The 25,097-nt window shown below is 45.3% G+C and overlaps 2 protein-coding genes across 5 annotated transcripts; both read right to left on the bottom strand.

Moving 5' to 3' along the window:
• Nucleotides 1–784: 784 nt before the first annotated feature.
• On the bottom strand, nt 785–10,704 carry LOC120059089 (translocon-associated protein subunit delta-like). Its single transcript, XM_039007886.1, has 6 exons — nt 10,517–10,704; nt 10,210–10,328; nt 10,059–10,133; nt 9,765–9,854; nt 1,875–1,940; nt 785–1,721 (listed from the first exon to the last, which is right to left on the bottom strand). Exons 1-6 carry the CDS (start codon nt 10,563–10,565, stop codon nt 1,617–1,619), a joined length of 504 nt encoding a protein of 167 aa, XP_038863814.1. The 5' UTR covers nt 10,566–10,704; the 3' UTR covers nt 785–1,616.
• Nucleotides 10,705–12,793: 2,089 nt separating this feature from the next.
• LOC120059088 (isocitrate dehydrogenase [NAD] subunit gamma, mitochondrial-like) lies at nt 12,794–24,973 on the bottom strand. 4 transcript variants are annotated; one of them, XM_039007882.1, is made up of 14 exons: nt 24,922–24,972; nt 24,641–24,756; nt 24,302–24,427; nt 22,926–22,937; nt 22,653–22,750; nt 20,608–20,717; nt 20,027–20,087; nt 18,647–18,779; nt 18,385–18,518; nt 15,973–16,075; nt 15,568–15,714; nt 15,128–15,222; nt 14,928–14,988; nt 12,794–14,050 (listed from the first exon to the last, which is right to left on the bottom strand). In XM_039007882.1, the coding sequence occupies exons 2-14, from the start codon at nt 24,719–24,721 to the stop codon at nt 13,949–13,951; spliced, it is 1,263 nt and encodes a 420-aa protein (XP_038863810.1). In that variant the 5' UTR covers nt 24,722–24,756; nt 24,922–24,972; the 3' UTR covers nt 12,794–13,948. The 4 variants fall into 4 exon arrangements, with proteins under 4 accessions (XP_038863810.1, XP_038863812.1, XP_038863811.1 ...); XM_039007884.1 differs by having other exon boundaries at nt 13,937–14,050; nt 24,302–24,346; nt 24,922–24,970; XM_039007883.1 differs by lacking the exon at nt 22,926–22,937 and having other exon boundaries at nt 13,937–14,050; nt 24,922–24,973.
• Between the last annotated feature and the right edge of the window lie 124 nt (nt 24,974–25,097).

Below are 25,097 nucleotides of genomic sequence, written 5' to 3'. Positions count from 1 at the left end.
CTTATTGGAAGGGCACTTGTAATATAACTCTATGGCAGGACCCAAAGGGCTGACATTTTGGACGTCTACCCTTAAGGACATAAACTTGGCGATGACGTAGTGTCCCTATGAGTGACAGAACACTGAGCCAATCACAGCGCAATGCTCCTATTTTTTGCCGACTCGCCCCACCACCACAGAAAGCACTGAGCTAGGCTGAAACACCTGCATTTTGGAGCTGCCCTACTCCAGAAAACAAAAAAGACCATGTTTGTACACGGCTTTATTAACTCAATGATAATAATAATATTTTTTTTTACATTGTTTGCAAACTGACATGTGACACGTATTAATGCCAAAAAAACAGGCAAGCCCCTAAATATTTTGTTGCTAAAAATGTGGGGCTCAAAACAGGTGGCTCAGCCCCACCTGCCCTAAATGACAGGTCTCAACTGAAAACCTACACAGTATAACAGGCATCCAATTTCACAAATCCACCCCCCTTCCCCTTGACTGTAAGACAGACAATGTTGGCATTTTGAAGCTCACTACCTACAATTTGACATATTTTGTAATGCCTCATTCCAAGTGACAAACATTCCAGCGAAATTAGAGGGGGGGGGGGGGGGGGGGGGGCATCCTGCATATCCAGTCTGTCATCCAGCCATGGTAATGAATATATGAAGCAGCAGATGTCACATCACAGACTGTAGCATGATGTACTGCAGTACCCATAATGCAAGACAGTATTGCATTATGGGTGCTGTAGAACATGCCTCACACACACACTGGGAGAAAGACACACTAGGATAAAAATCGAACCATTTATTAATTCATTTGACCACCGAGCAACAAATAATCACCAACCCTGAAATATTTGGCCTCAGCCAGCCAGTGTAACAACAGTTACATTTAGATCAGTCAGCCACTACAAAGTTCACAGGGGCTTTAGAGTCTTGCACACCAGAGTTGGTATTCACAAAGTGTCTCAGCGTATAATTGCTGATCTGGGATCAGTTTTGCCTTTCAGATCATAAGACCGAGGGGACCTAATGCTAGATCAGCACTTCTACTCAGACCTTTGTACGTACAGAACCAGTTATTTTAGAGTGTTTAGTATCAGTACAGATACCACACAATACATAAGTCCTTTACAAGAAAGACCATGAACTGATGGACAGATATTCTTGTCTTTCAGTGGTTAAGTCCACAGGTAGATAAGCATGAGGCTGTGGAAGGAAGTCAGCATTGGTCTATAGAAACAGTCCTTTCACTTTCAAAACTTGAGTTTGCTTTTGAACAAAAATTACTGCACTCAGTGGGGTACATTGGATTCGATTGAGGTGTACATTATTTATTTTTGGTTGACAAAACAATGGCTTCTTCTAGGAATTGATCGAAAATAATCAGCCTGTGTTGAAAATGAAAAAGAATTACAAAACAAATTGTTCTAGTTCCATATCTCAAAATGGATGGTGGCATATTGTTGTTCTGCCAAAGGTATGCTCAGGTTGGATTGTTAGAAAAGTCACCAGCATTCAAAAATCTTTCAGAGAGCCAGTTGTAGAGAATCTTGGGATGTGTAGTCCTTTATGCCTGGATGGTGCTCTTAAGAGAACAGTGGGACTTGTAGTCCTTTATGCCTGGATAGTGCTCTTAGCGCTAAAGGCCAGGTAATACACCAGGATGCCAATGAGAGCAGCCATAACCTCAGTAGGCACCCACGGGCCGTTCCACGCTCCCTAGAATAGACAAGACAAAGCCGCAGTTAGGAAGGAATCTCAGATGAGAATGAGATACACTAGGAGTTTCCAATTTTCAAATTGTATTGTGCGTAAAAGACACATCCATAAGTGGTGATCGGTATTCATTGGTTAGGCTCTTCAGAGACTCACCCTGTGATCTACATTGACAGAGAAAAGGGGCTGGATGGATTCTACATCCTCGTTGTTCCTCTGGGCCTGGATTAAACAAACATTAATATAAAAACAGACATACATTTGCATATGGCTAAAAGCTACAGTATTTCTTTAATCAAATGACAGGGGCAAAAACAGACAACCATGAATGCACCAGTGTTCCCGTTAGCCTGTAAATGACGGCTTTCAGCCTATTAAAAAATATATGAAAAAAGGTCGATAAGTGTTGCCGGCCAAATTGTTCGCGCGAGAAAAAAGAAAACCATTGTGAAATGCTTGTTATTAATTAATGTAAAACACCAGTGGATATGCTCCAACTTCCAAGGCAAATATAATTCATAGGCTAATAAATCTTCAAGATGCTTGGAAATTAGTATTGGGTATGTTTCTATTTTTACATACACAAAAGACGTGAGATCCTAATAAAGGGACTGGGCAAAATTGGCGAAGAATGTGTTGATTATCCCCGTTTGCCATGTGCACGCCGACAGGGTATTATTTCTCTAAAACATTTAAGACGGCCTCGCACCATCTTGAGGACAAAGTAACAAGGCTGATGTGCATCAAGCTGCTCCAAAGATTGACAGTTTTGACTTTCCAACAGCAGCAGCTCACTTTGAGCAGGCCAAGGTCCACCACAAAAGCAAGTAAATTAGAGGTAAATGACTGTGTTGGTCAGGCCCAGTGCTAGCAGTTCTGCTGCCCCCCATAGGTAAGATCAACATATGCCCCCCCCCCCCCCCCCCCTCCCCCTAGGTAAGATCAAAATATGCCCCCCCCCAGGTAAGATCAACATATGCCCCCCCTCCCCCCTAGGTAAGCTCAACATATGCCCCCCCTCCCCCCTAGGTAAGCTCAACATCTGCCCCCCCTCCCCCCTAGGTAAGCTCAACATATTCCCCCCCCCCCTCCCCCTAGGTAAGATCAACTAATGCCCCCCCCCTCCCCTAGGTAAAATCTACTTATGCCCCCCTAGGTAAGATCAACTTATGCCCGCCCCCCCCCCCCCCCCCCTAGGTAAGATCAAAATATGCCCCCCCAGGTAAGATCAACATATTTCCCCCCTCCCCCTAGGTAAGATCAACATATGCCCCCCCCTCGGTAAGATCAACTAATGCCCCCCCCTCCCCTAGGTAAAATCTACTTATGCCCCCCTAGGTAAGATCAACTTATGCCCGCCCCCCCCTCCCCCTAGGTAAGATCAAAATATGCCCCCCCAGGTAAGATCAACATATGCCCCCCCTCCCCCTAGGTAAGATCAACATATGCGCCCCCCCCCCTAGGTAAGATCAACATATGCCCCCCCCAGGTAAGGTCAACATATGCCCCCCTCCCGGTAAGGTCAACATATGCCCCCCCCCCCCCCCCCCCCAGGTAAGATCAACATATGCCCCCCCCAGGTAAGGTCAACATATGCCCCCCCAGTAAGGTCAACATATTCCCCCCCCCCCCCCCCAGGTAAGATCAACATATGCCCCCCCCCCCCCCCTCGGTAAGGTCAACATATGCCCCCCCCCCCCCAGTAAGGTCAACATATGCGCCCCCCTCCCCCTAGGTAAGATCAACATATGCCCCCCCCCTAGGTAAGGTCAACATATGCCCCCCCCCCCCCTCCCCCTAGGTAAGATCAACATATGCCCCCCCCCCTCCCCCTAGGTAAGATCAACATATGCCCCCCCAGGTAAGGTCAACATATGCCCCCCCGGTAAGGTCAACATATCCCCCCCCCCCCCTCCCCTAGGTAAGATCAACATATGCCCCCCCCCCCTCCCCCTAGGTAAGATCAACATATGCCCCCCCAGGTAAGGTCAACATATGCCCCCCCGGTAAGGTCAACATATTCCCCCCCCCCCTCGGTAAGGTCAACATATCCCCCCCCCCCCCTCCCCCTAGGTAAGGTCAACATATTCCCCCCCCCCTCCCCCTAGGTAAGGTCAACATATGCCCCCCCCCCAGTAAGGTCAACATATGCCCCCCCCTCCCCCTAGGTAAGATCAACATATGCCCCCCCCCCCTCCCCCTAGGTAAGATCAACATATGCCCCCCCGCCCAAGTAAGATCAACATATGCCCCCCCCCCCCAGGTAAGATCAACTTATGCCCCCCCCCCCCCCCCAGGTAAGATCAACTTATGCCCCCCCCCTCCCCTAGGTAAAATCAATTTAGGCCCCCCTAGGTAAGATCAACATATGCCTGCCCCCCCCCCCCCCCCTAGGTAAGATCAAAATATACCCCCCCCAGGTAAGATCAACATATGTCCCCCCCCCCCCTAGGTAAGATCAAAATATACCCCCCCCAGGTAAGATCAACATATGCCCCCCCCTCCCCCTAGGTAAGATCAACATATGCCCCCCCCCCCCCCTCCCCCCAGGTAAGATCAACATATCCCCCCCCCCCTCGCCCTAGGTAAGATCAACATATCCCCCCCCTCCCCCCCCCCCTAGGTAAGATCAACATATGCCCCCCCCCCCCCCCCCCCCCCCTAGGTAAGATCAACATATGCCCCCCCCCCCCCCCCAGGTAAGATCAACTTATGCCCCCCCCCTCCCCTAGGTAAAATCAATTTAGGCCCCCCTAGGTAAGATCAACATATGCCTGCCCCCCCCCCCCCCTAGGTAAGATCAAAATATACCCCCCCCAGGTAAGATCAACATATGTCCCCCCCCCCCTAGGTAAGATCAAAATATACCCCCCCCAGGTAAGATCAACATATGCCCCCCCTCCCCCTAGGTAAGATCAACATATGCCCCCCCCCCCCCTCCCCCCAGGTAAGATCAACATATCCCCCCCCCCCTCCCCCTAGGTAAGATCAACATATCCCCCCCCTCCCCCCCCCCCTAGGTAAGATCAACATATGCCCCCCCCCCCCCCTAGGTAAGATCAACATATGCCCCCCCCCCCCCCCCTAGGTAAGATCAACATATGCCCCCCCCCCCCCCCCTAGGTAAGATCAACATATGCCCCCCCTCCTAGGTAAGATCAACATATGCCCCCCCTCCTAGGTAAGATCAACATATGCCCCCCCCCCCTAGGTAAGATCAACATATGCCCCCCCCCCCCATAGGTAAGATCAACATATGCCCCCCCCCCATAGGTAAGATCAACATATGCCCCCCCCCCCCCCAGGTAAGATCAACATATGCCCCCCCCCCCCCCCCAGGTAAGATCAACATATGCCCCCCCCCCCCCCCCCTAGGTAAGATCAACATATGTCGCCCCCCCCCCCTAGGTAAGATCAACATATGCCCCCCCCCCCCCCAGGTAAGATCAACATATGCCCCCCCCCCCCTAGGTAAGATCAACATATGCCCCCCCCCCCCCCCCTAGGTAAGATCAAAATATACCCCCCCCAGGTAAGATCAACATATGTCCCCCCCCCCCTAGGTAAGATCAACATATCCCCCCCCTCCCCCTAGGTAAGATCAACATATGCCCCCCTCCCCCCAGGTAAGATCAACATATCCCCCCCCTCCCCCTAGGTAAGATCAACATATGCCCCCCCCCCCCCCTAGGTAAGATCAACATATGCCCCCCCCTCCCCCCTAGGTAAGATCAACATATGCCCCCCCCTCCCCCTAGGTAAGATCAACATATGCCCCCCCCTCCCCCCTAGGTAAGATCAACATATGCCCCCCCTCCCCCCTAGGTAAGATCAACATATGCCCCCCCTCCCCCCTAGGTAAGATCAACATATGCCCCCCCTCCTAGGTAAGATCAACATATGCCCCCCCTCCCCCTAGGTAAGATCAACATATCCCCCCCCCCCCCCCGGTAAGATCAACATATCCCCCCCCCCCCCCCCGGTAAGATCAACATATGCCCCCCCCCCCCCCCCGGTAAGATCAACATATGCCCCCCCCCCCCCCTAGGTAAGATCAACATATGCCCCCCCTCCTAGGTAAGATCAACATATGCCCCCCCTCCTAGGTAAGATCAACATATGCCCCCCCTCCTAGGTAAGATCAACATATGCCCCCCCTCCTAGGTAAGATCAACATATGCCCCCCCTCCTAGGTAAGATCAACATATGCCCCCCCTCCTAGGTAAGATCAACATATGCCCCCCCTCCTAGGTAAGATCAACATATGCCCCCCCTCCTAGGTAAGATCAACATATGCCCCCCCTCCTAGGTAAGATCAACATATGCCCCCCCTCCTAGGTAAGATCAACATATGCCCCCCCTCCTAGGTAAGATCAACATATGCCCCCCCTCCTAGGTAAGATCAACATATGCCCCCCCTCCTAGGTAAGATCAACATATGCCCCCCCTCCTAGGTAAGATCAACATATCCCCCCCCCCCCCCCCCCCCCCCCCCCCCCCCCCCCGGTAAGATCAACATATGCCCCCCCCCGCCCCCCCCGGTAAGATCAACATATGCCCCCCCCCCCCCCCCTAGGTAAGATCAACATATGCCCCCCCCTCCCCCCTAGGTAAGATCAACATATGCCCCCCCCTCCCCCCTAGGTAAGATCAACATATGCCCACCCCTCCTAGGTAAGATCAACATATGCCCCCCCTCCTAGGTAAGATCAACATATGCCCCCCCTCCTAGGTAAGATCAACATATGCCCCCCCTCCTAGGTAAGATCAACATATGCCCCCCCTCCTAGGTAAGATCAACATATGCCCCCCCTCCTAGGTAAGATCAACATATGCCCCCCCTCCTAGGTAAGATCAACATATGCCCCCCCTCCTAGGTAAGATCAACATATGCCCCCCCCCCTCCCCCCTAGGTAAGATCAACATATGCCCCCCCCCCCCCCCCCCCCTAGGTAAGATCAACATATGCCCCCCCCCCCCCCCCCCCCTAGGTAAGATCAACATATGCCCCCCCCAGGTAAGATCAACATATGCCCCCCCCCCCCCCCCCCCAGGTAAGATCAACATATGCCTCCCCCCCTAGGTAAGATCAACATATGCCTCCCCCCCCAGGTAAGATCAACATATGCCCCCCCCCCCCCTAGGTAAGAGCAACATATGCCCCCCCCCCCCCCCCCCCCCCTAGGTAAGATCAACATATGCCCCCCCTAGGTAAGAGCAACATACACCACCCCTGTTACTTATAGTACAAAGAATGGATTGATAGAGTAGAGCAATGTGTATCATGCAGAATTGGTGCATTTCAGTTTAGCTTATTCAGTAGCACTTTGAACCAAAACATTTCCAACTATGCCCATCAGAGTTACAATGTTACAATCACTAGGCAGCCAACTGCCTACAGTAGGAAACTGAGTTACTATCAATAAACCGTGTATATCACACAAGTCACGACCCCACGATAGTTTAAACTACAATAAACATAACATTAATTAACATCATCCAGTAGAACTGTAAAAATTGCTTTGGAAATAAGTGCTTTCATTAAATGCATGGCGCATGCCTTGATTCACAGGAGCATTGTAAAATAAGCTCGCTCTAAATTAACCTGCCTTAACAAATATTGTTTACAGTGCCTTTGGAAAGTATTCAGACCCCTCGACTTTTCCCACATTGTTACGTTACAGCCTTATTCTAAAATAAATTTTAAATATCCTCAGCAATCTACAAACACCCCACAATGACAAAGCGAAAACAGGTATAGAAGTTTCCAAATATATTAAATTTTAAATAGAAAAACCTTATGTACATAAGTATTCAGACCCTTAACTTGGAGACTCGAAATTGAGCTCAGGTGCATCCTGTTTCCATTGATCATCCTAGAGATGTTTCTACAACTTGATTGGAGTCCACCTGTGGTAAATTCAATTGATTGGACATGATTTGGAAGGGCACACACCTGTCTAAGGTCCCACAGTTGACAGTGCATGTCAGAGCAAAAACCAAGCCATGAGGACGAAGGAATTGTCAGTTGAGCTCCGATACAGGATTGTGTCGAGGCACAGATCTGCGGAAGGGTACAAAAAAATTGTCTGCAGCATTTAAGGTTCCCAAGAACACAGTGGCCTCCATCATTCTTAAATGGAAGAAGTTTGGAACTACCAAGTCTCTTCCTAGAGCTGGCCGTCCTTCTAAACTGAGCAAGCAGGGGACAAGGGCATTTGTCAGGGAGGTGACCAAGAACCCGATGGTCACTGACAGAGTTCCTCTGTGGAGATGGGAAGGACAACCATCTCTGCAGCACTCAACCAATCAGGCCTTTATGGTTGAGTGGCCAGAAGGAAGCCACTCCATAGTAAAAGGCACGACAGCCCCCTCTCAGAAAAAGATTCTCTGGTCTGATGAAACCAAGATTGAAGTCTTTGGCCTGAATACCAAGCGTCACGTCTGGAGGAAACCTGGTACCATCCCTATGGTGAAGCATGGTGGTGGCAGCATCATGCTGTGGGGATGTTTTTCAGCAGCTGGGACTGGGAGACTAGTCAGGACCGAGGGAAAGATGAACGGAGTAAAGTACAGAGAGATGTGTGATGAAAACCTGCCCCAGAGCGCTCAGGACCTCAGACTGTGGCGATGGTTCATCTTCCAACAGGACAACGACGCTAAGCACACAGCCAAGACTACGCAGGAGTGGCTTCGGGACAAGTCTCTGAATGTCCTTGAGTGGCCCAGCCAGAGCCCGGACTTGAACCCGCGCTAACATCTCAGGAGACCTGAAAATAGCTGTGCAGCAACGCTTCCCTTCCAACCTGACAGAGCTTGAGAGGATCTGCAGAGAAGAATAGCAGAAACTCCCCAAATACAGGTGTGCCAAGCTTGTAGCGTCATACCCAAGAAGACTGGAGGATGTAATCGCTGCCAAAAGTGCTTCTACAAAGTAATGCGTAAATGGTCTGAATACATACATAAATGTGATAGTTTTTTAAATTTGTGTAACTTAGAGAATTTCTAAACCTGTTTTTTCTTTGTCATTATGGGGTAATATGTGCAGATTGAGAAAAAAAAACAAATGAATCAATTTTATAATAAGGCTGTAACGTAACAAACGTGGAAAAAGGGGTCTGAATACACTATTTACATAACGAATTTGATATGCCAACATCAGTTTTATATTTTCTTAGTTTTGGGTCCGCCTCGAGTGTTTCCACTGCTGTGGTGCTGAATCGCAGCAGGAATGGGCAGTGGGGCGGGCCAGCTTGACAGCTTTTGTCAAATTAAGATTAAGTCGATTTTTATTTTAGTTAACCCTAACCCTTTCCCTAATTCTCCTAACCTGCCTCGTTAATTCTCATACTACGCTGCATAAGTTCTCCTAACCTGCTACGAAAAGTCAAATCGGACGTTAATATGACAGAAGCTGGATCCCTTCTAGTCATGACCCCCCCCGGCCCTGGTGTTCGTAGACAGACCCGTTTTGTTATTTATTAGGCCTAATTAAAATGATCATGCCGAGGCTAAAATAAATAGGCCTAGATTGTATTTGAAAACGGCTTTGTTATTATACAAATAGCCTATAGGACAGGTTGTTATATTATACAAATATATTTTGAAGTTGTGTTTTATTACTGTGTAGGTGAAGTGTTCTTCTAGGCTAAATGTTTAAAAAAATATATATTCATTTATAATTTATAGCAGGGATGAAGACAAAGGGTAATTTTTTGCTTTTCAATAAAACCTGTCATGTTGGTATAAGAACATCATTCTACATAAATTTAACTTTACAGGCTATTTACAGGCTAATTTCTATTCTGTTAAGATGTATTACAATAATCTAAATGTGATTTTAAACACTGTAGGTGGACACCCTAATGCTTAAGCACCCAATGTATATGGAAATTTCTCAAAACATCCGGTAAATTAAAATCTTTCCTGTCACATTGTCCGGCGCCAAAGTTACCCAACAGAATCCCTGGAATGCACCTACCTTATGCAGACAGCACGTGTGTGTGTGTGTGTGAGAGAGAGATAGATAGACACTATAGGGCCTACCTTGCGTAGAGAGCTGTAGGACTCCTCATCAAAGAACTTGACCTGGTATGTACCAGAGCTGGCCTGTTTGTGGGGCATGCTCCAGGACACCTGAGAAACAGAGAACATATGTCATATAGCTAAACACACAAGTTACTCTTCATAAGTGCGTATTGGACATATAGGGGTGGTTTTCTGGACACCGAGTCAGCCTAGTCCTGGCCTATAAAGCATTTTCAACTGAGATTCTCCAATGAGCATATTTGTTTTAGTCAGGGAAACAGCAGTGTGTGTATGACCAGAGCAATGTATTACCTGGTACTTGCCAACATCCTGGCCTCTAGTCACAGGGAACTGTCTTCCATTGACATCAGCATACAGAGCCACACTCTGTTGAAGGAAGACAAACATTTGAGATTATATATATAAAAATAAAAGAGAGACTTGAGTTTGATATCTACAGTACCTGGGCTCCATTGGCACAGGCCAGGCTGAGCTCCACGATGAATACGGACTCAGAAGAGATGACGGCATCAGAAGTGGTGTAGGCAGAGGGTGTAATCACAGGGTCTGAACAGCTCTCACCTAAACAACAGACAGCAAACACGTCTTTATTAGAGATTTATGGTATCAAACATTGCAAAACATGCACACATTACTTGTAAAGATATAGTTAACTCGCTAGCAAATTCTCATCAGTTAGCTACTGATGCTAACTAGCTAGCTAATAGCTACATTTCCTTGACGTTAAGTATTTCTCTGAAATGACTTACCCGTGCACAGGCATACAAGAGCAAGAAACGCTGCTATTCTGATCATCATGTTTGATTTATCAAAATTTGTTAACACGACTAAGAACTGTAGAACTAGTTATTACGAGATTTCACCAATTATTACAGCCACGTCTTCCTTCAAAAACACTTTCAGACCGGTGCGCTGTAATGACGTGTCCTGCATCCGCGGGATGCATTATGGGAACGTGACTCTGTTGACACGTCACCTCTCACTGATAATATATGAAATGTCTTTATTATAGGCCATTAGAATAATCTCCTAAAACACAACCATACTGCATGATGGTACATTTATATTTAATCCAAAATAACCATTTAAAAATAGATGTACCAATTCCAGATCGGCTCTTTAAATAAGCATTTGAAGGTTATTCCATTCCAGGTAACAGATACTGTGTTTCTGAGAGGGTACTATAGAAGGAATAGGGTGCCATTTGTGTTGCATCCCTTGAATTTGCCTGCTCTGTTGTCGAGATTGTTCCTTTGTTACAACTTGTATTGGACTGAAATTGATTTATTACAACTACGGCGCAATGTTTTGGGTCCTGACTTTCCACTGAAAACAAAGTAACACAAGTAGGCTTAATATACATTTTTATTTGATCAATAACAATGCTAATTTCATTAATCCAGCCACAGCTATAGTATATGAAACCAAAACAAATCCCATTTCATTTAGCAGGTTAATGTGCTGTTTACTCTAAATTTCAACCACTAAGTTTAGAGACAGTAAATACCCAGAGTGTACAAAACATTAAGAACACCAGCTCTTTCCATGACATAGACTGATCAAGTGAAAGTTATGATCCCTTACTGATGTCACCTGTTAAATCCACTTCAATCGTTGTAGATTAAGGGGACAAAACAGGTTAAAGAAGGATTTGTAAACCTTGAGACAATTGAGACAAAGATTGTATATGTGGACCATTGAGGGTGAATGGGGAAGACAAAAAATTGAACACTATGGTAGTAGGTGTCAGGCCCACTGGTTGAGTGTGTCAAGAACTGTAACGCTGCTGGGGTTTTCATGCTCAACAGTATCCTGTGTGTATCAAGAGTGGTCCACTACTCAAAGGATATCCAGCCAACTTGAAATAACTGTGGGAAGCATTGGACTCAACATGGGCCAACAGACCTGTGGAACACTTGAAAACTTGTAGAGTCCATGCCCCGACAAATTTAAGACATTCTGAGGGTAAAAGGGGGTTCAACTCAATATTAGGAAGGTGTTCTTAATGGTTTGTACACTCAATAGTAGGTATTTGTGGCACAAACACAATGGTTGTTTTTTTAAACAATACAGATATATGCACTTCTGGTTTACAATTATGATTCCCCCCCCCCCACTGGATCAAATGAAATATATCTATATATAACATATACATACTCTAACAGAGTATATATGACAGAGTATAGCAACAACATATATTTCAGGGTACAGTTCTGAGTTGTTCATATAAAGACAGTCTGTAACAGACAAAGATGAGAAGTTATAGACCAGTATAACAAAAACCGTACAGATGCACTACGCAGAAATCGCTCCGTCATTTCCTGGTTGCTAAAATTCTAATAGTTCACCTAATTAGTATAGTGAATCATTGTACCATCTAAACCGCGGTGATATATATTTTCCATAAACAAAAATATTGTATTTTCAGCTGGTGTACAAAACCAAAAGTAAAAGACGCAAAAACAAAACTTAAGAACTGGAAGCATATAAATAGAACAGATCTACCACTTTTAGACTTGCTTTCAACGATAATTAGATTTATAACATTTCTACGTGAATTTGGTCAGGTCGCCCAAAAAGTTACATATTGCAGCTTTAAGGCAATTTAAAGCATACTTAAATTGATTTCAAAACCACAGAAAGGACATTGGTAAATCATAAGACTTTGGTATCTGTGGGAAAGATACATCTGATAGTCACAGATAGTGTCCCCCCCAAACCCTCTTTTTACGCTGCTGCTACTCTGTTTTATCATTTATGCATAGTCACTTTAACTATACATTCATGTACATACTACCTCAATTGGGCCTACCAACCAGTGCTCCCGCACATTGGCTAATCGGGCTATCTGCATTGTGTCCCGCCAACCCCTATTTTAACAGAACTCTCTGTTCATCATATATACATAGTTACTTTAACCATATCTACATGTCCATACTACCTCAATCAGCCTGACTAAGCGGTGTCTGTATGTAGCCTCGCTACTGTATATAGCCTGTCTTTTTACTGTTGGTTTATTTCTTTACTTACCTATTGTTCACCTAACACCTTTTTTGCACTATTGGTTAGAGCCTGTAAGTAAGCATTTCACTGTAAGGTCTACTACACCTGTTGTATTCGGCGCACGTCACAAATAAACTGATTTGAAACAGAGAAAGGGTGGGATACCTTGTCAGTTGTGCAACTGAAATCATTCAACTGAAAATTTAACCCAACCCCTCAATCAGCGCTTCTACCCGCCAGGCTACCTGTAGACGTAAAGCTAAGCGCTGGACTGCGAGAAGAACATAAAACCGTATATAATCTTTCAGCAACATTGCAGTACCGTAAGAAACATAACCGTTTACACACTTTCTTTTCTACTGTACGATAAATCGCAATTAGGAAAATAGGTCGACAGTATAACCGTTTCAAGTCTCAAAAGTCTGCAGTGAACCGATATACCTAAGAAACAGTCGCTCAAATATAAATCACACAAACACATTATCTGCATACAATACGTTTAAGTGGAGCTGGAGGTGTTGCTGTCTAGGCCATCATGTGCTGGGATGTAGGATGAACCTAGCAGAGAGTAGCTATAAAGTGCTGCAGTTAAATCCAAGAGACAGATCCTAGCTGTTACTACTTCACTACAGCATGCTATTACAGATGCAGCTTGAGCCTCCTACTTCCTTTGTTTACACTCAAATGTTAAATGTGCTTGAAACAGCCAGGGAATGGTTATGGAAAGACAGAATGGTGTTAAATTGAAATAACACTGAAAGACATGAATGAATGAATGAATAAATGAATGAAAGGCATGCAGAGGATTAGATAACATGGTCCAGTGTGGCTCAGCTGGTGGAGCATAACACTTGCAACACCAGGGTTTTGGGTTCGAGTCCCACAGGGGACTAGTACGAAAATGTATGCACTCACTACTATAAGTTGCTCTGGATAACAGTGTCTGCTAAATGACTAAACTGTACAAATGTAAAGTGATGAATTCGTCTGAAAGGGGGTGTGTGTGTGTGTGTGTGTTTTTACAGGCAAGACGGAGGAGCATTACTATGGAAATAAACATGCACAAACACACCCCCACTCTCTCATACGGCACACAGTTGTTCAAATATACGAGACACACCAAGGATTTGTATGTTATCCAGCAGCATTGACTTGATGTGTGTGGTCGAAGTGCGTGTTCAGAGCTCGCTGGTGAGAGGCCCCTTGCTCTGGATGTTTCTCATGATCGCCTGAACCACCTCAGAGGTGGTGCCCTGCCCCCCGATGTCAGCTGTGTGCAACTGCAAGAGAATAATAAATACTGTAATACCAATCACATTGTCTGCTTTGGTCAACATTCAGAGGTGAAATATTTCACAATGTTGACAACAGAAATAACACAATTGTTGTTCTACACATTTCTTTCAGAATATTCTGCAACATCACTCTCCCCTGTGCAGGCCTCATAATTACTATCCATCACACCTAACTAGAGGACGCTGGTGGGAGGAGCTATAGGGCTCATTAAAATGGCCATCCTCCTGTAGCTCCTCTCTGCAGACAACTCAAAGGCATTCTACACGGGTAATAAATCAGTAGGTACATAACATTTTGAACACTAGAAGAGACTCTATAGAGAAGCATACATTTGATTACAGGTTGGACTAGAGAGAGTGTCAAAGATGAATTTGAGAAATGCCAAGCTATATTAACAGAATTAAAAAAAACATGTGAGTAGCTCTTTATTGGCCTGTGCTCTGTTGATAACTGGCCAGACCTGTCTCTCAGGAGGTGAGCAGGCAGTCAGGTGTTACGTCAGGTGAGAGTACTGAGCAGGTCAGGTGAGCGTACTGGGCAGGTCAGGTGAGAGTACTGGGCAGGTCAGGTGAGAGTACTGGGCAGGTCAGGAGAGAGTACTGGGCAGGTCAGGTGAGAGTACTGAGCAGGTCAGGTGAGAGTACTGAGCAGGTCAGGTGAGAGTACTGAGCAGGTCAGGTGAGAGTACTGAGCAGGTCAGGTGAGAGTACTGAGCAGGTCAGGTGAGAGTACTGAGCAGGTCAGGTGAGAGTACTGGGCAGGTCAGGTGAGAGTACTGGGCAGGTCAGGTGAGAGTACTGGGCAGGTCAGTGTATTGCGCATAGTGACAAGAGTGCAGTGAGGTGAGAGGACTTGACTTACCCGAGTCTCGTTCATGGTCGTAAGGACTGCATTCCTGATCATAGTGGCATAATCGTGGAGCCTGAGACACACAAAAGGACAATGACTTTCATACCCTCTGTTCTGCCCAACAAGTCGACCGCAATTCAGATTATACTGTACATACACATCGTCATAGTTTAGAAACATCACCTTCATTAGACTACGCAAGGTGAACTCACTTGAGGTGATCTAGCATCATGCAGCTGGCCAGTAGCATGGCAGTGGGGTTAGCAATGTTCTTGTCAGCAATACTCTTCCCTGTGTTCCTGGTGGCCTGAGAGACATATAGAGAAAGAGCATATTGCGAGATCAATGATATACAGTGCAATCGGAAAGTATTCAGACCACTTTACTTTTACCACATTTTGTTAAGTTACAGCCTTATTTTAAAATGGATTAAATTGTTTGTTTTTTATCCCCCTCATCAATCTACACAAAATACCCCATATTAACAAAATAAAATCAGGTTTTTATACATTTTTGCTATTTTATAAATAAAAAATTAAATATTACATTTACATAAGTATTCATTGAACCCAATGAATCTCAATAAACCACTGTGTAAGCATAATATTATATTATCAGAGTTGTGGACACTACAGGTGCCCACTGAACTGACCGTTTCGAAGACAGCATAGTCACGGCCATAGTTGGCCCCTGGCACCAGCCCTGGTCCCCCCACCAGGCCAGCACACACATTGCTAACCACATTACCATACAGGTTGGGCATCACCATAACGTCAAACTGCTGGGGCTTAGACACCAGCTAGGAAATGAGAGAGGGATAGGTTAACAACACCAATAAGCATTAGTAACACAGACAAAACAGACTTAAAAAATATTTAAAAGCAGGGATATGAACCTTCTTTGCCTGGTCCCAGATCTGTTTCTGCCGTCTCGCCAAGTGCCAACTCATGGCAATATAAAAGACCGCAAGAGTTGGCGAGTCAGCGCAAACAGATATGAAACCAGGCTAAAACTTACTGGTGTGCCTCTGTCATAAAGAGAGCATTAATTTTCATACCTGCATGGTGGTGTTGTCGACTATCATGGCGTCGAAGGCAATGTCAGGGTACCCAGCAGCCACCTCTCGACAGCACTGCAGGAACAGACCATCTCCCAGCTTCCTGTGAAGGTTAGAAAACAGGATGTTCAACACCTTGGTTGTAATATATGTCATGTATACCGGATAGGTCTGAGTACGATCTATCCAAATGTAATGTATATGAAAAAACGATATCTTGCTATGTAACTACTGTGTAAAAAAAAGTACCATGTAAAAGTAACAACAACAAAAAACTTGTCCTCCGAAGAGGTGTATGGGCCAATAAAAATATATACAGTACCAGTCAAAAGTTGACACACCAACTAATTCAAGGGTTTTTCTTTATTTTCACTATTATTATGGCAAGAACAGCTCAAATAAGCAAAGCGAAATGACAGTCCTTCATTACTTTAAACATGAAGGTCAGTCAATCCGGAAATGTCAAGAACTTTGAAAGTTTCTTCAAGTGCAGTCACAAAAACCATCAAGCGCTATGATGAAACTGGCTCTCACGAGGACCTCAGATTGCAGCCCAAATAAATGGTTCACAGAGTTCAAGTAACAGACACGTCAACATCAACTGTTCAGAGGAGACTGTGTGAATCAGGCCTTCATGGTTGAATTGCTGCAAAGAAACCACCACTAAAGGACGCCAATAATAAGAAGAGACTTGCTTGGGCCAAGTAACACGAGTAATGGACATTAGACCAGAGGACATCTGTCCTTTGGTCTGATGAATCCAAATTTGAGCTTTTTGGTTCCAACCGCCGTGTCTTTGTAAGACGCAGAGGTGAACGGATGATCTCCGCATGTGTGGTTCCCACCATGAAGCATGGAGGAGGAGATGTGATGGTGTGGGGGTGCATTGCTGGTGACACTGTCAGTGATTTATTTAGAATTCAAGGCACACTTAACCAGCATGGCTACCACAGCATTCTGTAGCGATACGCCATCCCATCTGGTTTGCGCTTAGTGGGACTATCATTAGTTTTTGACAATGACCCAAAACACACCTCCAGGCTGTGTAAGGGCTATTTGACCAAGAAGGAGAGGGATGGAGTGCTGCATCAGATGACCTGACCTCCACAATCACCCGACCTCAACCCAATTGAGATGGTTTAGGATGAGTTGGACCGCAGACTGAAGGAAAAGTGCTCAGCATATGTTGGAACTCCTTCAAGACTGGTGGAAAAGCATTCCTCATGAAGCTGGATGAGAGAATTCCAAGAGTGTGCAAAGCTTCCATCAAGGCAAAGGATGGTTATTTGAAGAATCTCAAATATATTTTGATTTATTTAACAATTTTTTGGTTACTACATGATTCCATATGTGTTATTTCATAGTTGAGGTCTTCACTGTTATTCTACAATGAAGAAAATAGTAAAAATAAAGAAAAAGCCTTGAATGAGTAGGTGTGTCCAAACTTTTGACTGGTACTGCACATTGGTTGCATTCTGAATGTACCCTTCTTCCGGAAGTGTGCACTTAACTTGTTCACTCCACCTTTTCAAAGCATTGGAATAGCGTACGCATGGGCTAGGGGGCGGGGTCAGTTTCCACCATATTTGTTACACAAATGTTTCCTTTAAAAATCTATGAGGCGAAGTGAACGAGTGCACACTTTGGGGCAAAGGGTAGAGAATTGGACCGTAGCCCCAAAGCACTCAAGAGTGTGAGTCATTATAACACACATCTAGTGGAATACATACAGACGCCTCATTGACTGACTGACCTGACCTCACTGACTAAATGACCTGCCGTACCTGACTAAATGACCTGCCGTCCCTGACTAAATGACCTGTCGTCCCTGACTAAATGACCTGACCTCACTGACTAAATGACCTGACCTCACTGACTAAATGACCTGACCTCACTGACTAAATGACCTGACTGACTAAATGACCTGACCTCACTGACTAAATGACCTGACCTCACTGACTAAATGACTTGCCGTCACTGACTAAATGACCTGACCTCACTGACTAAATGACCTGACCTCACTGACTAAATGACCTGACCTCACTGACTAAATGACCTGACCTCACTGACTAAATGACCTGACCTCACTGACTAAATGACTTGCCGTCACTGACTAAATGACCTGCCGTCACTGACTAAATGACCTGACCTCACTGACTAAATGACCAGCCCTCACTGACTAAATGACCTGACCTCACTGACTAAATGACCTGCCGTCACTGACTAAATGACCTGCCGTCACTGACTAAATGACCTGCCCTCACTGACTAAATGACCTGCCCTCACTGACTAAATGACCTGCCCTCACTGACTAAATGACCTGACCTCACTGACTAAATGACCTGACCTCACTGACTAAATGACCTGACCTCACTGACTAAATGACCTGCCGTCCCTGACTGACTGACTTACATGATGTTGGCCTTGTGAACTGCAGTGACCCTCTTGCGACCTTTCTCCCGGGCCAATTTAAAGGCATACTCAGCGATTCTCAGGGAATTAGTCCGGGTGATGATCTTGAGACACTCCACCACCCCTGATACACTCTACAGGACGAAGGGAAGGAGAGAGGGATGCTAACGCAGGTTATTTACAGCAAAGAGTGGAAATGGAAAAACACAAAGGGTCGAGTTGAGGGAGTAAAAGTGTGTGTGTGTGCCTGTGTGCGTCTAACCTCATGCTCCAGACTGCTGTACTCTCCCTCAGTGTTCTCCCTGATGATCATGATGTCAATGTTGTTGTGGCGAGTCTGAACTCCAGGGAGGGATTTACAGTGCATGACGTTGGCATACAGGTCCAGACTGGTGCTGTGGGACAGAGAGACAGAGACGGGGGAGAGACTGTGAGCTGTTGGCATACAGAGAGAGAGGGAGAGGGACTGACATTGCATGACGTTGGCATACAGGTCCAGACTGGTGCTGTGGGACAGAGAGACAGAGACGGGGGAGAGACTGTGAGCTGTTGGCATACAGAGAGAGAGGGAGAGGGACTGACAGTGCATGACGTTGGCATACAGGTCCAGACTGGTGCTGTGGGACAGAGAGACAGAGACGGGGGAGAGACTGTGAGCTGTTGGCATACAGAGAGAGAGGGAGAGGGACTGACAGTGCATGACGTTGGCATACAGGTCCAGACTGGTGCTGTGGGACAGAGAGACAGAGACGGGGGAGAGACTGTGAGCTGTTGGCATACAGAGAGAGAGGGAGAGGGACTGACAGTGCATGACGTTGGCATACAGGTCCAGACTGGTGCTGTGGGACAGAGAGACAGAGACGGGGAGACAGTGTAAGCTGACAGGGCTGGACAGAGAGATGGGTGGAGACAGTGTAAGCTGACAGGACTGGACAGAGAGATGGAGGAGACAGTGTAAGCTGACAGGGCTGGACAGAGAGATGGAGGACACAGTGGAAGCTGACAGGGCTGGACAGAGAGATGGAGGAGACAGTGTAAGCTGACAGGGCTGGACAGACAGATGGAGGAGACAGTGTAAGTTGACAGGACAGAGAGATGGAGGAGACAGTGTAAGCTGACAGGGCTGGACAGAGAGAGATGGGGGAGACAGTGTAAGTTGACAGGGCTGGACAGACAGATGGAGGAGACAGTGTAAACTGACAGGGCTGGACAGAGAGATGGAGGAGACCGTGTAAGTTGACAGGGCTGGACAGACAGATGGAGGAGACAGTGTAAGCTGACAGGGCTGGACAGAGAGATGGGGGAGACAGTGTAAGTTGACAGGGCTGGACAGACAGATGGAGGAGACAGTGTAAGCTGACAGGGCTGGACAGACAGATGGAGGAGACAGTGTAAGTTGACAGGACAGAGAGATGGGAGGAGACAGTGTAAGCTGACAGGGCTGGACAGACAGATGGAGGAGACAGTGTAAGCTGACAGGGCTGGACAGACAGATGGAGGAGACAGTGTAAGCTGACAGGGCTGGACAGAGAAAGCCAGAGAAGACCATTTGGGATAGAGATAGGTGCCCTGTTAGCAGAAACTCAAGGAAGAGGTCCTCTGTCTTTTTGAAATCAACGATTGGATAGAAACCTTCACTTACCGGAGGAGGTTGTTTCTGGACTTGTGGGAAGCAGGCAGGGTGTGGAGGGTCTCAATGTTACCTACAAACACACAAACAAAAACACAAGCATGTTGACTGTTTTATAGGCATTCTATAGAACAGTGTTTCCCAAACTCAGTCCTGGGGCCCCCCTTGGGCGCACATTTTGGTTTTTGCCCTAGCACTACACAGCTGATTCAAATGACCAACTCGTCAAGCTTAGCTTATTTGAAATCCCCTGTGTAGTGCTAGGGCAAAAACCTAAATGTGCACTCAGGCAGGACCGAGTGTGGGAAACCATGCTATAGAATACAGACACACAACTTATCATATGACACAGTGACTGACACAGCTGCAGTTAATGGACAACAGGATTAAATAACAAATAACTGGAAGCTGCCTACAATTTGAGTACAAAATTACTTCAGTATTTCTCCCATAGAGAGTGCTTCCCCATTCAAGTTAATGATTGCATAATGGGTGGACTGGCAGCCATTGCAAATGTACCCATGAGTTCACCAGTCAGATTGCCAGGGTTAGAGCTTCCAAGGCCTTTCCATGGATTCTACAGTTTCTCCTACCTTTGAGGGCCACTCCGTTACGGCGGATGGCTGTGATGGCGTTGTTGATGTCATCCTCGGTAGCTGAGCTGACGTTCACAACCTCAAAGTCCACAGGTACACAGCTGAACCTATAGAGCACATTAACACAATATGGGAAGGACAACCCAACGACTCAGCCATTCTACCTCAACTCATTGGTTGTACTGTATAACTATGGGCATGAGACATATTGATGTCTATGTGTTCATAAGCTGTGAATATCCTCTTATGAACTTGGAACACAGTAGCCACTCACTACCATTCCAACGCATTTAAAGGGATACTTCAGGATTTGGGCAATGAAGCCCTTTATCTACACTGAACAAAAACATAAACGCAACATGTAAAGTGTTGGTCAGATGTTTCATGAGCTGAAATAAAAGATCTCAGATGTTTTCCATATGCACAACAAGATTATTTCTCTCAAATGTTGTTTACATCCCTGTTAGTGAGCATTTCTCATTTGCCAAGAAAATCCATCCAATTTACAGGTCTGGCATATCAAGAAACTGATTAAACAGCATGATCATTACACAGGTGCACCTTGTGCTGGGGACAATAAAAGGCCACTAAAATGTGCAGTTTTGTCACACAACACAATGTCACAGATGTCTCAAGTTGAGGGAGCGTGCTATTGTCATGCTGACTGCAGGAATGTCCACCAGAACTGTTGCCAGAGAATTGAATGTTAATTTCTCTACCATAAGCCATCAACGTTGTTTTAGAGAATCTGGCAGTACATCCAACCTGCCTCACAACCGCAGACCACGTGTAACCACTGCAGCCCAGTACCTCCATATCCGGCTTCTTCACTTCCGGGATTGTCTGAGACCAGCCACCTGGACAGCTGATGAAATTGTGGGATTGCACAACCAAATTTCTGCACAAACTGTCAGAAACCGTCTCAGGGAAGCTCATCTGTGTGCTCGTCGTCCTCACCAGGGTTTTGACCTGACTGTAGTTCTGTGTCGTAGCCGACTTCAGTGGGAAAATGCTCACCTTCGATGGCCACTGGCACGCTGGATAAGTGTGCTCTTCACAGCTGAACCCCGGTGTCAACTGTACCAGGCAGATAGAAAACAGCGTGTCTGGTGTCGTGTGGGTTAAGCGGTTTGCTGATGTAAATGTTGTGAACAGAGTAACCCATGGTGGAGTTGGGGTTATGGTATGGGCAGGCATAAGCTACGGACAACAAACATAATTGCATTTTATCGAGGCCAATTGTCGTGCCATTCATCCGCCGTTATCATGTCATGTCTCAGCATGATAATGCACAGCCCCATGACGCAAGGATCTGTACACAATTCCCAGTTCTTCCATGGCCTGCATACTCACCTGACTTGTCACCCACTGAGCATGTTTGGGATGCTCTGGATCGACATATACGACAACGTGCAACTTCACACCAGATACTGAATGGTTTTGTGATCCATGCCCCTACATTATTTTTTTTTAAGGTATCTGTGACTAACAGATACATATCAGTATTCCCAGTCATGTGAAATCCATAGATTAGAGTCCAATGAATTTATTTAAATTAACTGATTTCTTTAGATAAACTATAACTCAGTAAAATCTTTGAAATTGTTGCATGTTGCGTTTATAGTTTTGTTCGCCAGAGTCAGATGAACTCATGGATAAAAATAAAAATAATCTGCGTGCAGTTTGAAGGAAGTTGCTAGTAGATACCACAGACTTCAAGTCATTGCGCTAAAGCCAGGTAGCATTGTCAAGCGAAACGACCTCTAACTTCCTTCATACTGGATGCAGAGACAAAAAAAAATGTATCCATGAGTTCATCTGACTCTGGGCAAGTAGATAAAATCCTGAAGTATCTGTTAAATATAACAGTTCATTAATTTAACAGTTTAAGTGTTTATAAGCCATGAATGCTATGACCAGTTATAATACAATTAGCAGACCTTAAGAGCTCCCAGGGACATATTAGTGGCTATGTGTTTATAAGATGTTGATGAGGTGCGAATAACAGCTTATAAACACGTTATAAAGCATATTTGACTGACCTGAAGAGCTCCTTTACGTGATTGAGCAATTCTGGTCCAATACCATCTCCAGGTATCAGAGTTACAGTGTGTCTGCCACCATACTTCGCAGGAGGGGGCTGAAATGCATACATTTTTTTGTTATCCTTGCACACTTTTCTGTCAGAGTTACCAGGCTGCACCGAAAGCAAATCAAACTATGGTTGTCTGCCAATGGTGTGAATAAGGCGTGTTGTGTGTGATGTGTAACGTGGGAATGTGATTAACGGTGATGCAATGCAATGCGGTACTTACAATGATTTGTCCCTATTAGTTGTAGAAACGGCCGGAAAAGCAGAACAATACAGTGAGAGATTAGCAAAGCACCAGAAAACAAACAGTTGCCCTACACCTCAGATTGCTAGCTCATTAATGATCCCGTCTCCCTAGAGGGGAGTCTTGGATCAGGTTACAAATGCTCAGCCTAAAAGTGACAACGGAGTTAGTTAGCTAGCCAATTTTGTCACACCAAATCAACCAAACAATAATCAATACCAAGCAGAAGTGTCTAGAGCTCCATCTGAAATGTTTAAATCTGACAGAGTGGCAGTGTGAATCTTGTGCTGCTCATAGTAAGATACCTGGGTAGGCTAGCTACATCACCAGTACCATGCCTCAAATAGACATACTTGACAGCAAGCAAGCCTTGTGATTTCTGACAGTCAAGTATACTAGGCAACTCATCATGTGCCTAAAATGCACATTATAAACTGGTTGGTTCGAGCCCTGAATGCTGATTGGCTGACAGTCGTGGTATACCACGGGTATGACAAAATATTTATTTTTACTGCCATAATTACATTGCCAACCAGATTATATTAGCATTAAGGCACCTTGGGGGTTTGTGGTATATGGGCAATATACCACGGCTAAGGGCTGTGTCCAGGCACTCCGCGTTGCGCATAACTGCCTTATTGCTTAAGTAAGAGGCCTAGCTACTGTGATCTCTGCACACTCTGCCAGACTGCTAGCTACTGTGACCTTTGCCTGACAATCAGACTGTGATAGGTCTGGTTCATAGTTAGATTAATGCCATACATTGTCTTGGAAAATTTCCTCACACAAGCTCTATGAGCCAGAATATTGAATAAAATTATATTTTAACCATTGTCTGTGTAGTTGGTCCTTTTGGCGGTAGGAATGTGAGACAATATATCCACAGGAAAGTATAATTAAATCACCTTATCATAGTGCTGGTACTTCGTTCACATTTCTATCACCTGAAGCATGTGCAGAACCATGTAAACACTTACAGGAGCTCAACAAGTACGCATGAGTGGTGTGCATGTATTTTCATATTGTGCACATGCATGAGGTGATAGAAATCTGAACACACTACAAGCGCTTTGAAACGTTGATTTAATTATACTTTCCTGTAACTATATTGTCTCACATTCCTACCTGCAAAAGGTTCACCCTAAAGTGAGCTAACATTTGATTGTATTTAACATTCTGGCTTTTATTTAACGCTAATTTCTGCCTGAAGTAGAATTCAACGCTATTCCACATCGGGTTTGTTTCCATTTAACGTTAACTGTAATCTCTGCACATTCACAAGATCTAGCTACAGTAGGCCTACTCAAACCACCACAGATAGCCTATCTGATGCAGTTTCCAAGATGGGCACTCACTACTGTTGACTTCTCTCTGCGACTGCTCACTGTGGCTCCAAACACCTCAGGAAACAGAAGAACAGGATAGGGCGTTAGATAACTCAACGTGTGGTTCATGTGGTCGTTGAGTCCCTTTGGGTCTTTCTAGAGATAAGCAACAATACAGTATACCGTATGAATGTCAAATGAGAAAGTAGCAAAGGGAGGGATATTGGTTATCACTGACAGTGACATGCGCTTCTTGCTAATGCTAACCAGAAATGACCTTGTATTCTAGTCCAGGAACATAATTTCTCTCAATCATGTTGTATGTAGTTTATTTACCATCATAACTGTGAATCATAAACTCTGTCTTACTTTTGCTGTCGTTGCCAACCGTCCACCCCAAATGGGTTTAATGATTTTGGACATAGATATCACTGCACTGGAGGCGGCCATCTTAACGAAATCCGACTAATGCCGTTAACGCGCATCTGCTCGTGCCCATACACAACAGAGAGAAGAATCGATAGAGATCCTATTATAACATTATTCAGTGTTATATTATTAAATTACTAATAATTATTAGTATTCTAATTCCCAATTGTATGGAATAGTATTGCCACATTAGAGCTCGAGCTGTTCATAAATCAGTTTACCATATCATTTTGTAATCCATTCTGCCTCCGTAATATAGTTTATGTAATTAATTGGGTGGTGATATCTCCCCATCATAACATGAACAAAATGTATGACGCGTGGAGGCACCATAATGAGTAACCAATGATTTACAGTATGTACTGTATACACATGGGAGTAATGCCGCGTTCAAAAC

The sequence above is a fragment of the Salvelinus namaycush genome, chromosome 14 (assembly GCF_016432855.1).
Source record: "Salvelinus namaycush isolate Seneca chromosome 14, SaNama_1.0, whole genome shotgun sequence".
In the NCBI taxonomy this organism is placed as follows: domain Eukaryota; kingdom Metazoa; phylum Chordata; class Actinopteri; order Salmoniformes; family Salmonidae; genus Salvelinus; species Salvelinus namaycush.
Note: the sequence above shows the minus strand (reverse complement) of the source record. Positions and strands in the feature narration are given on the sequence as shown.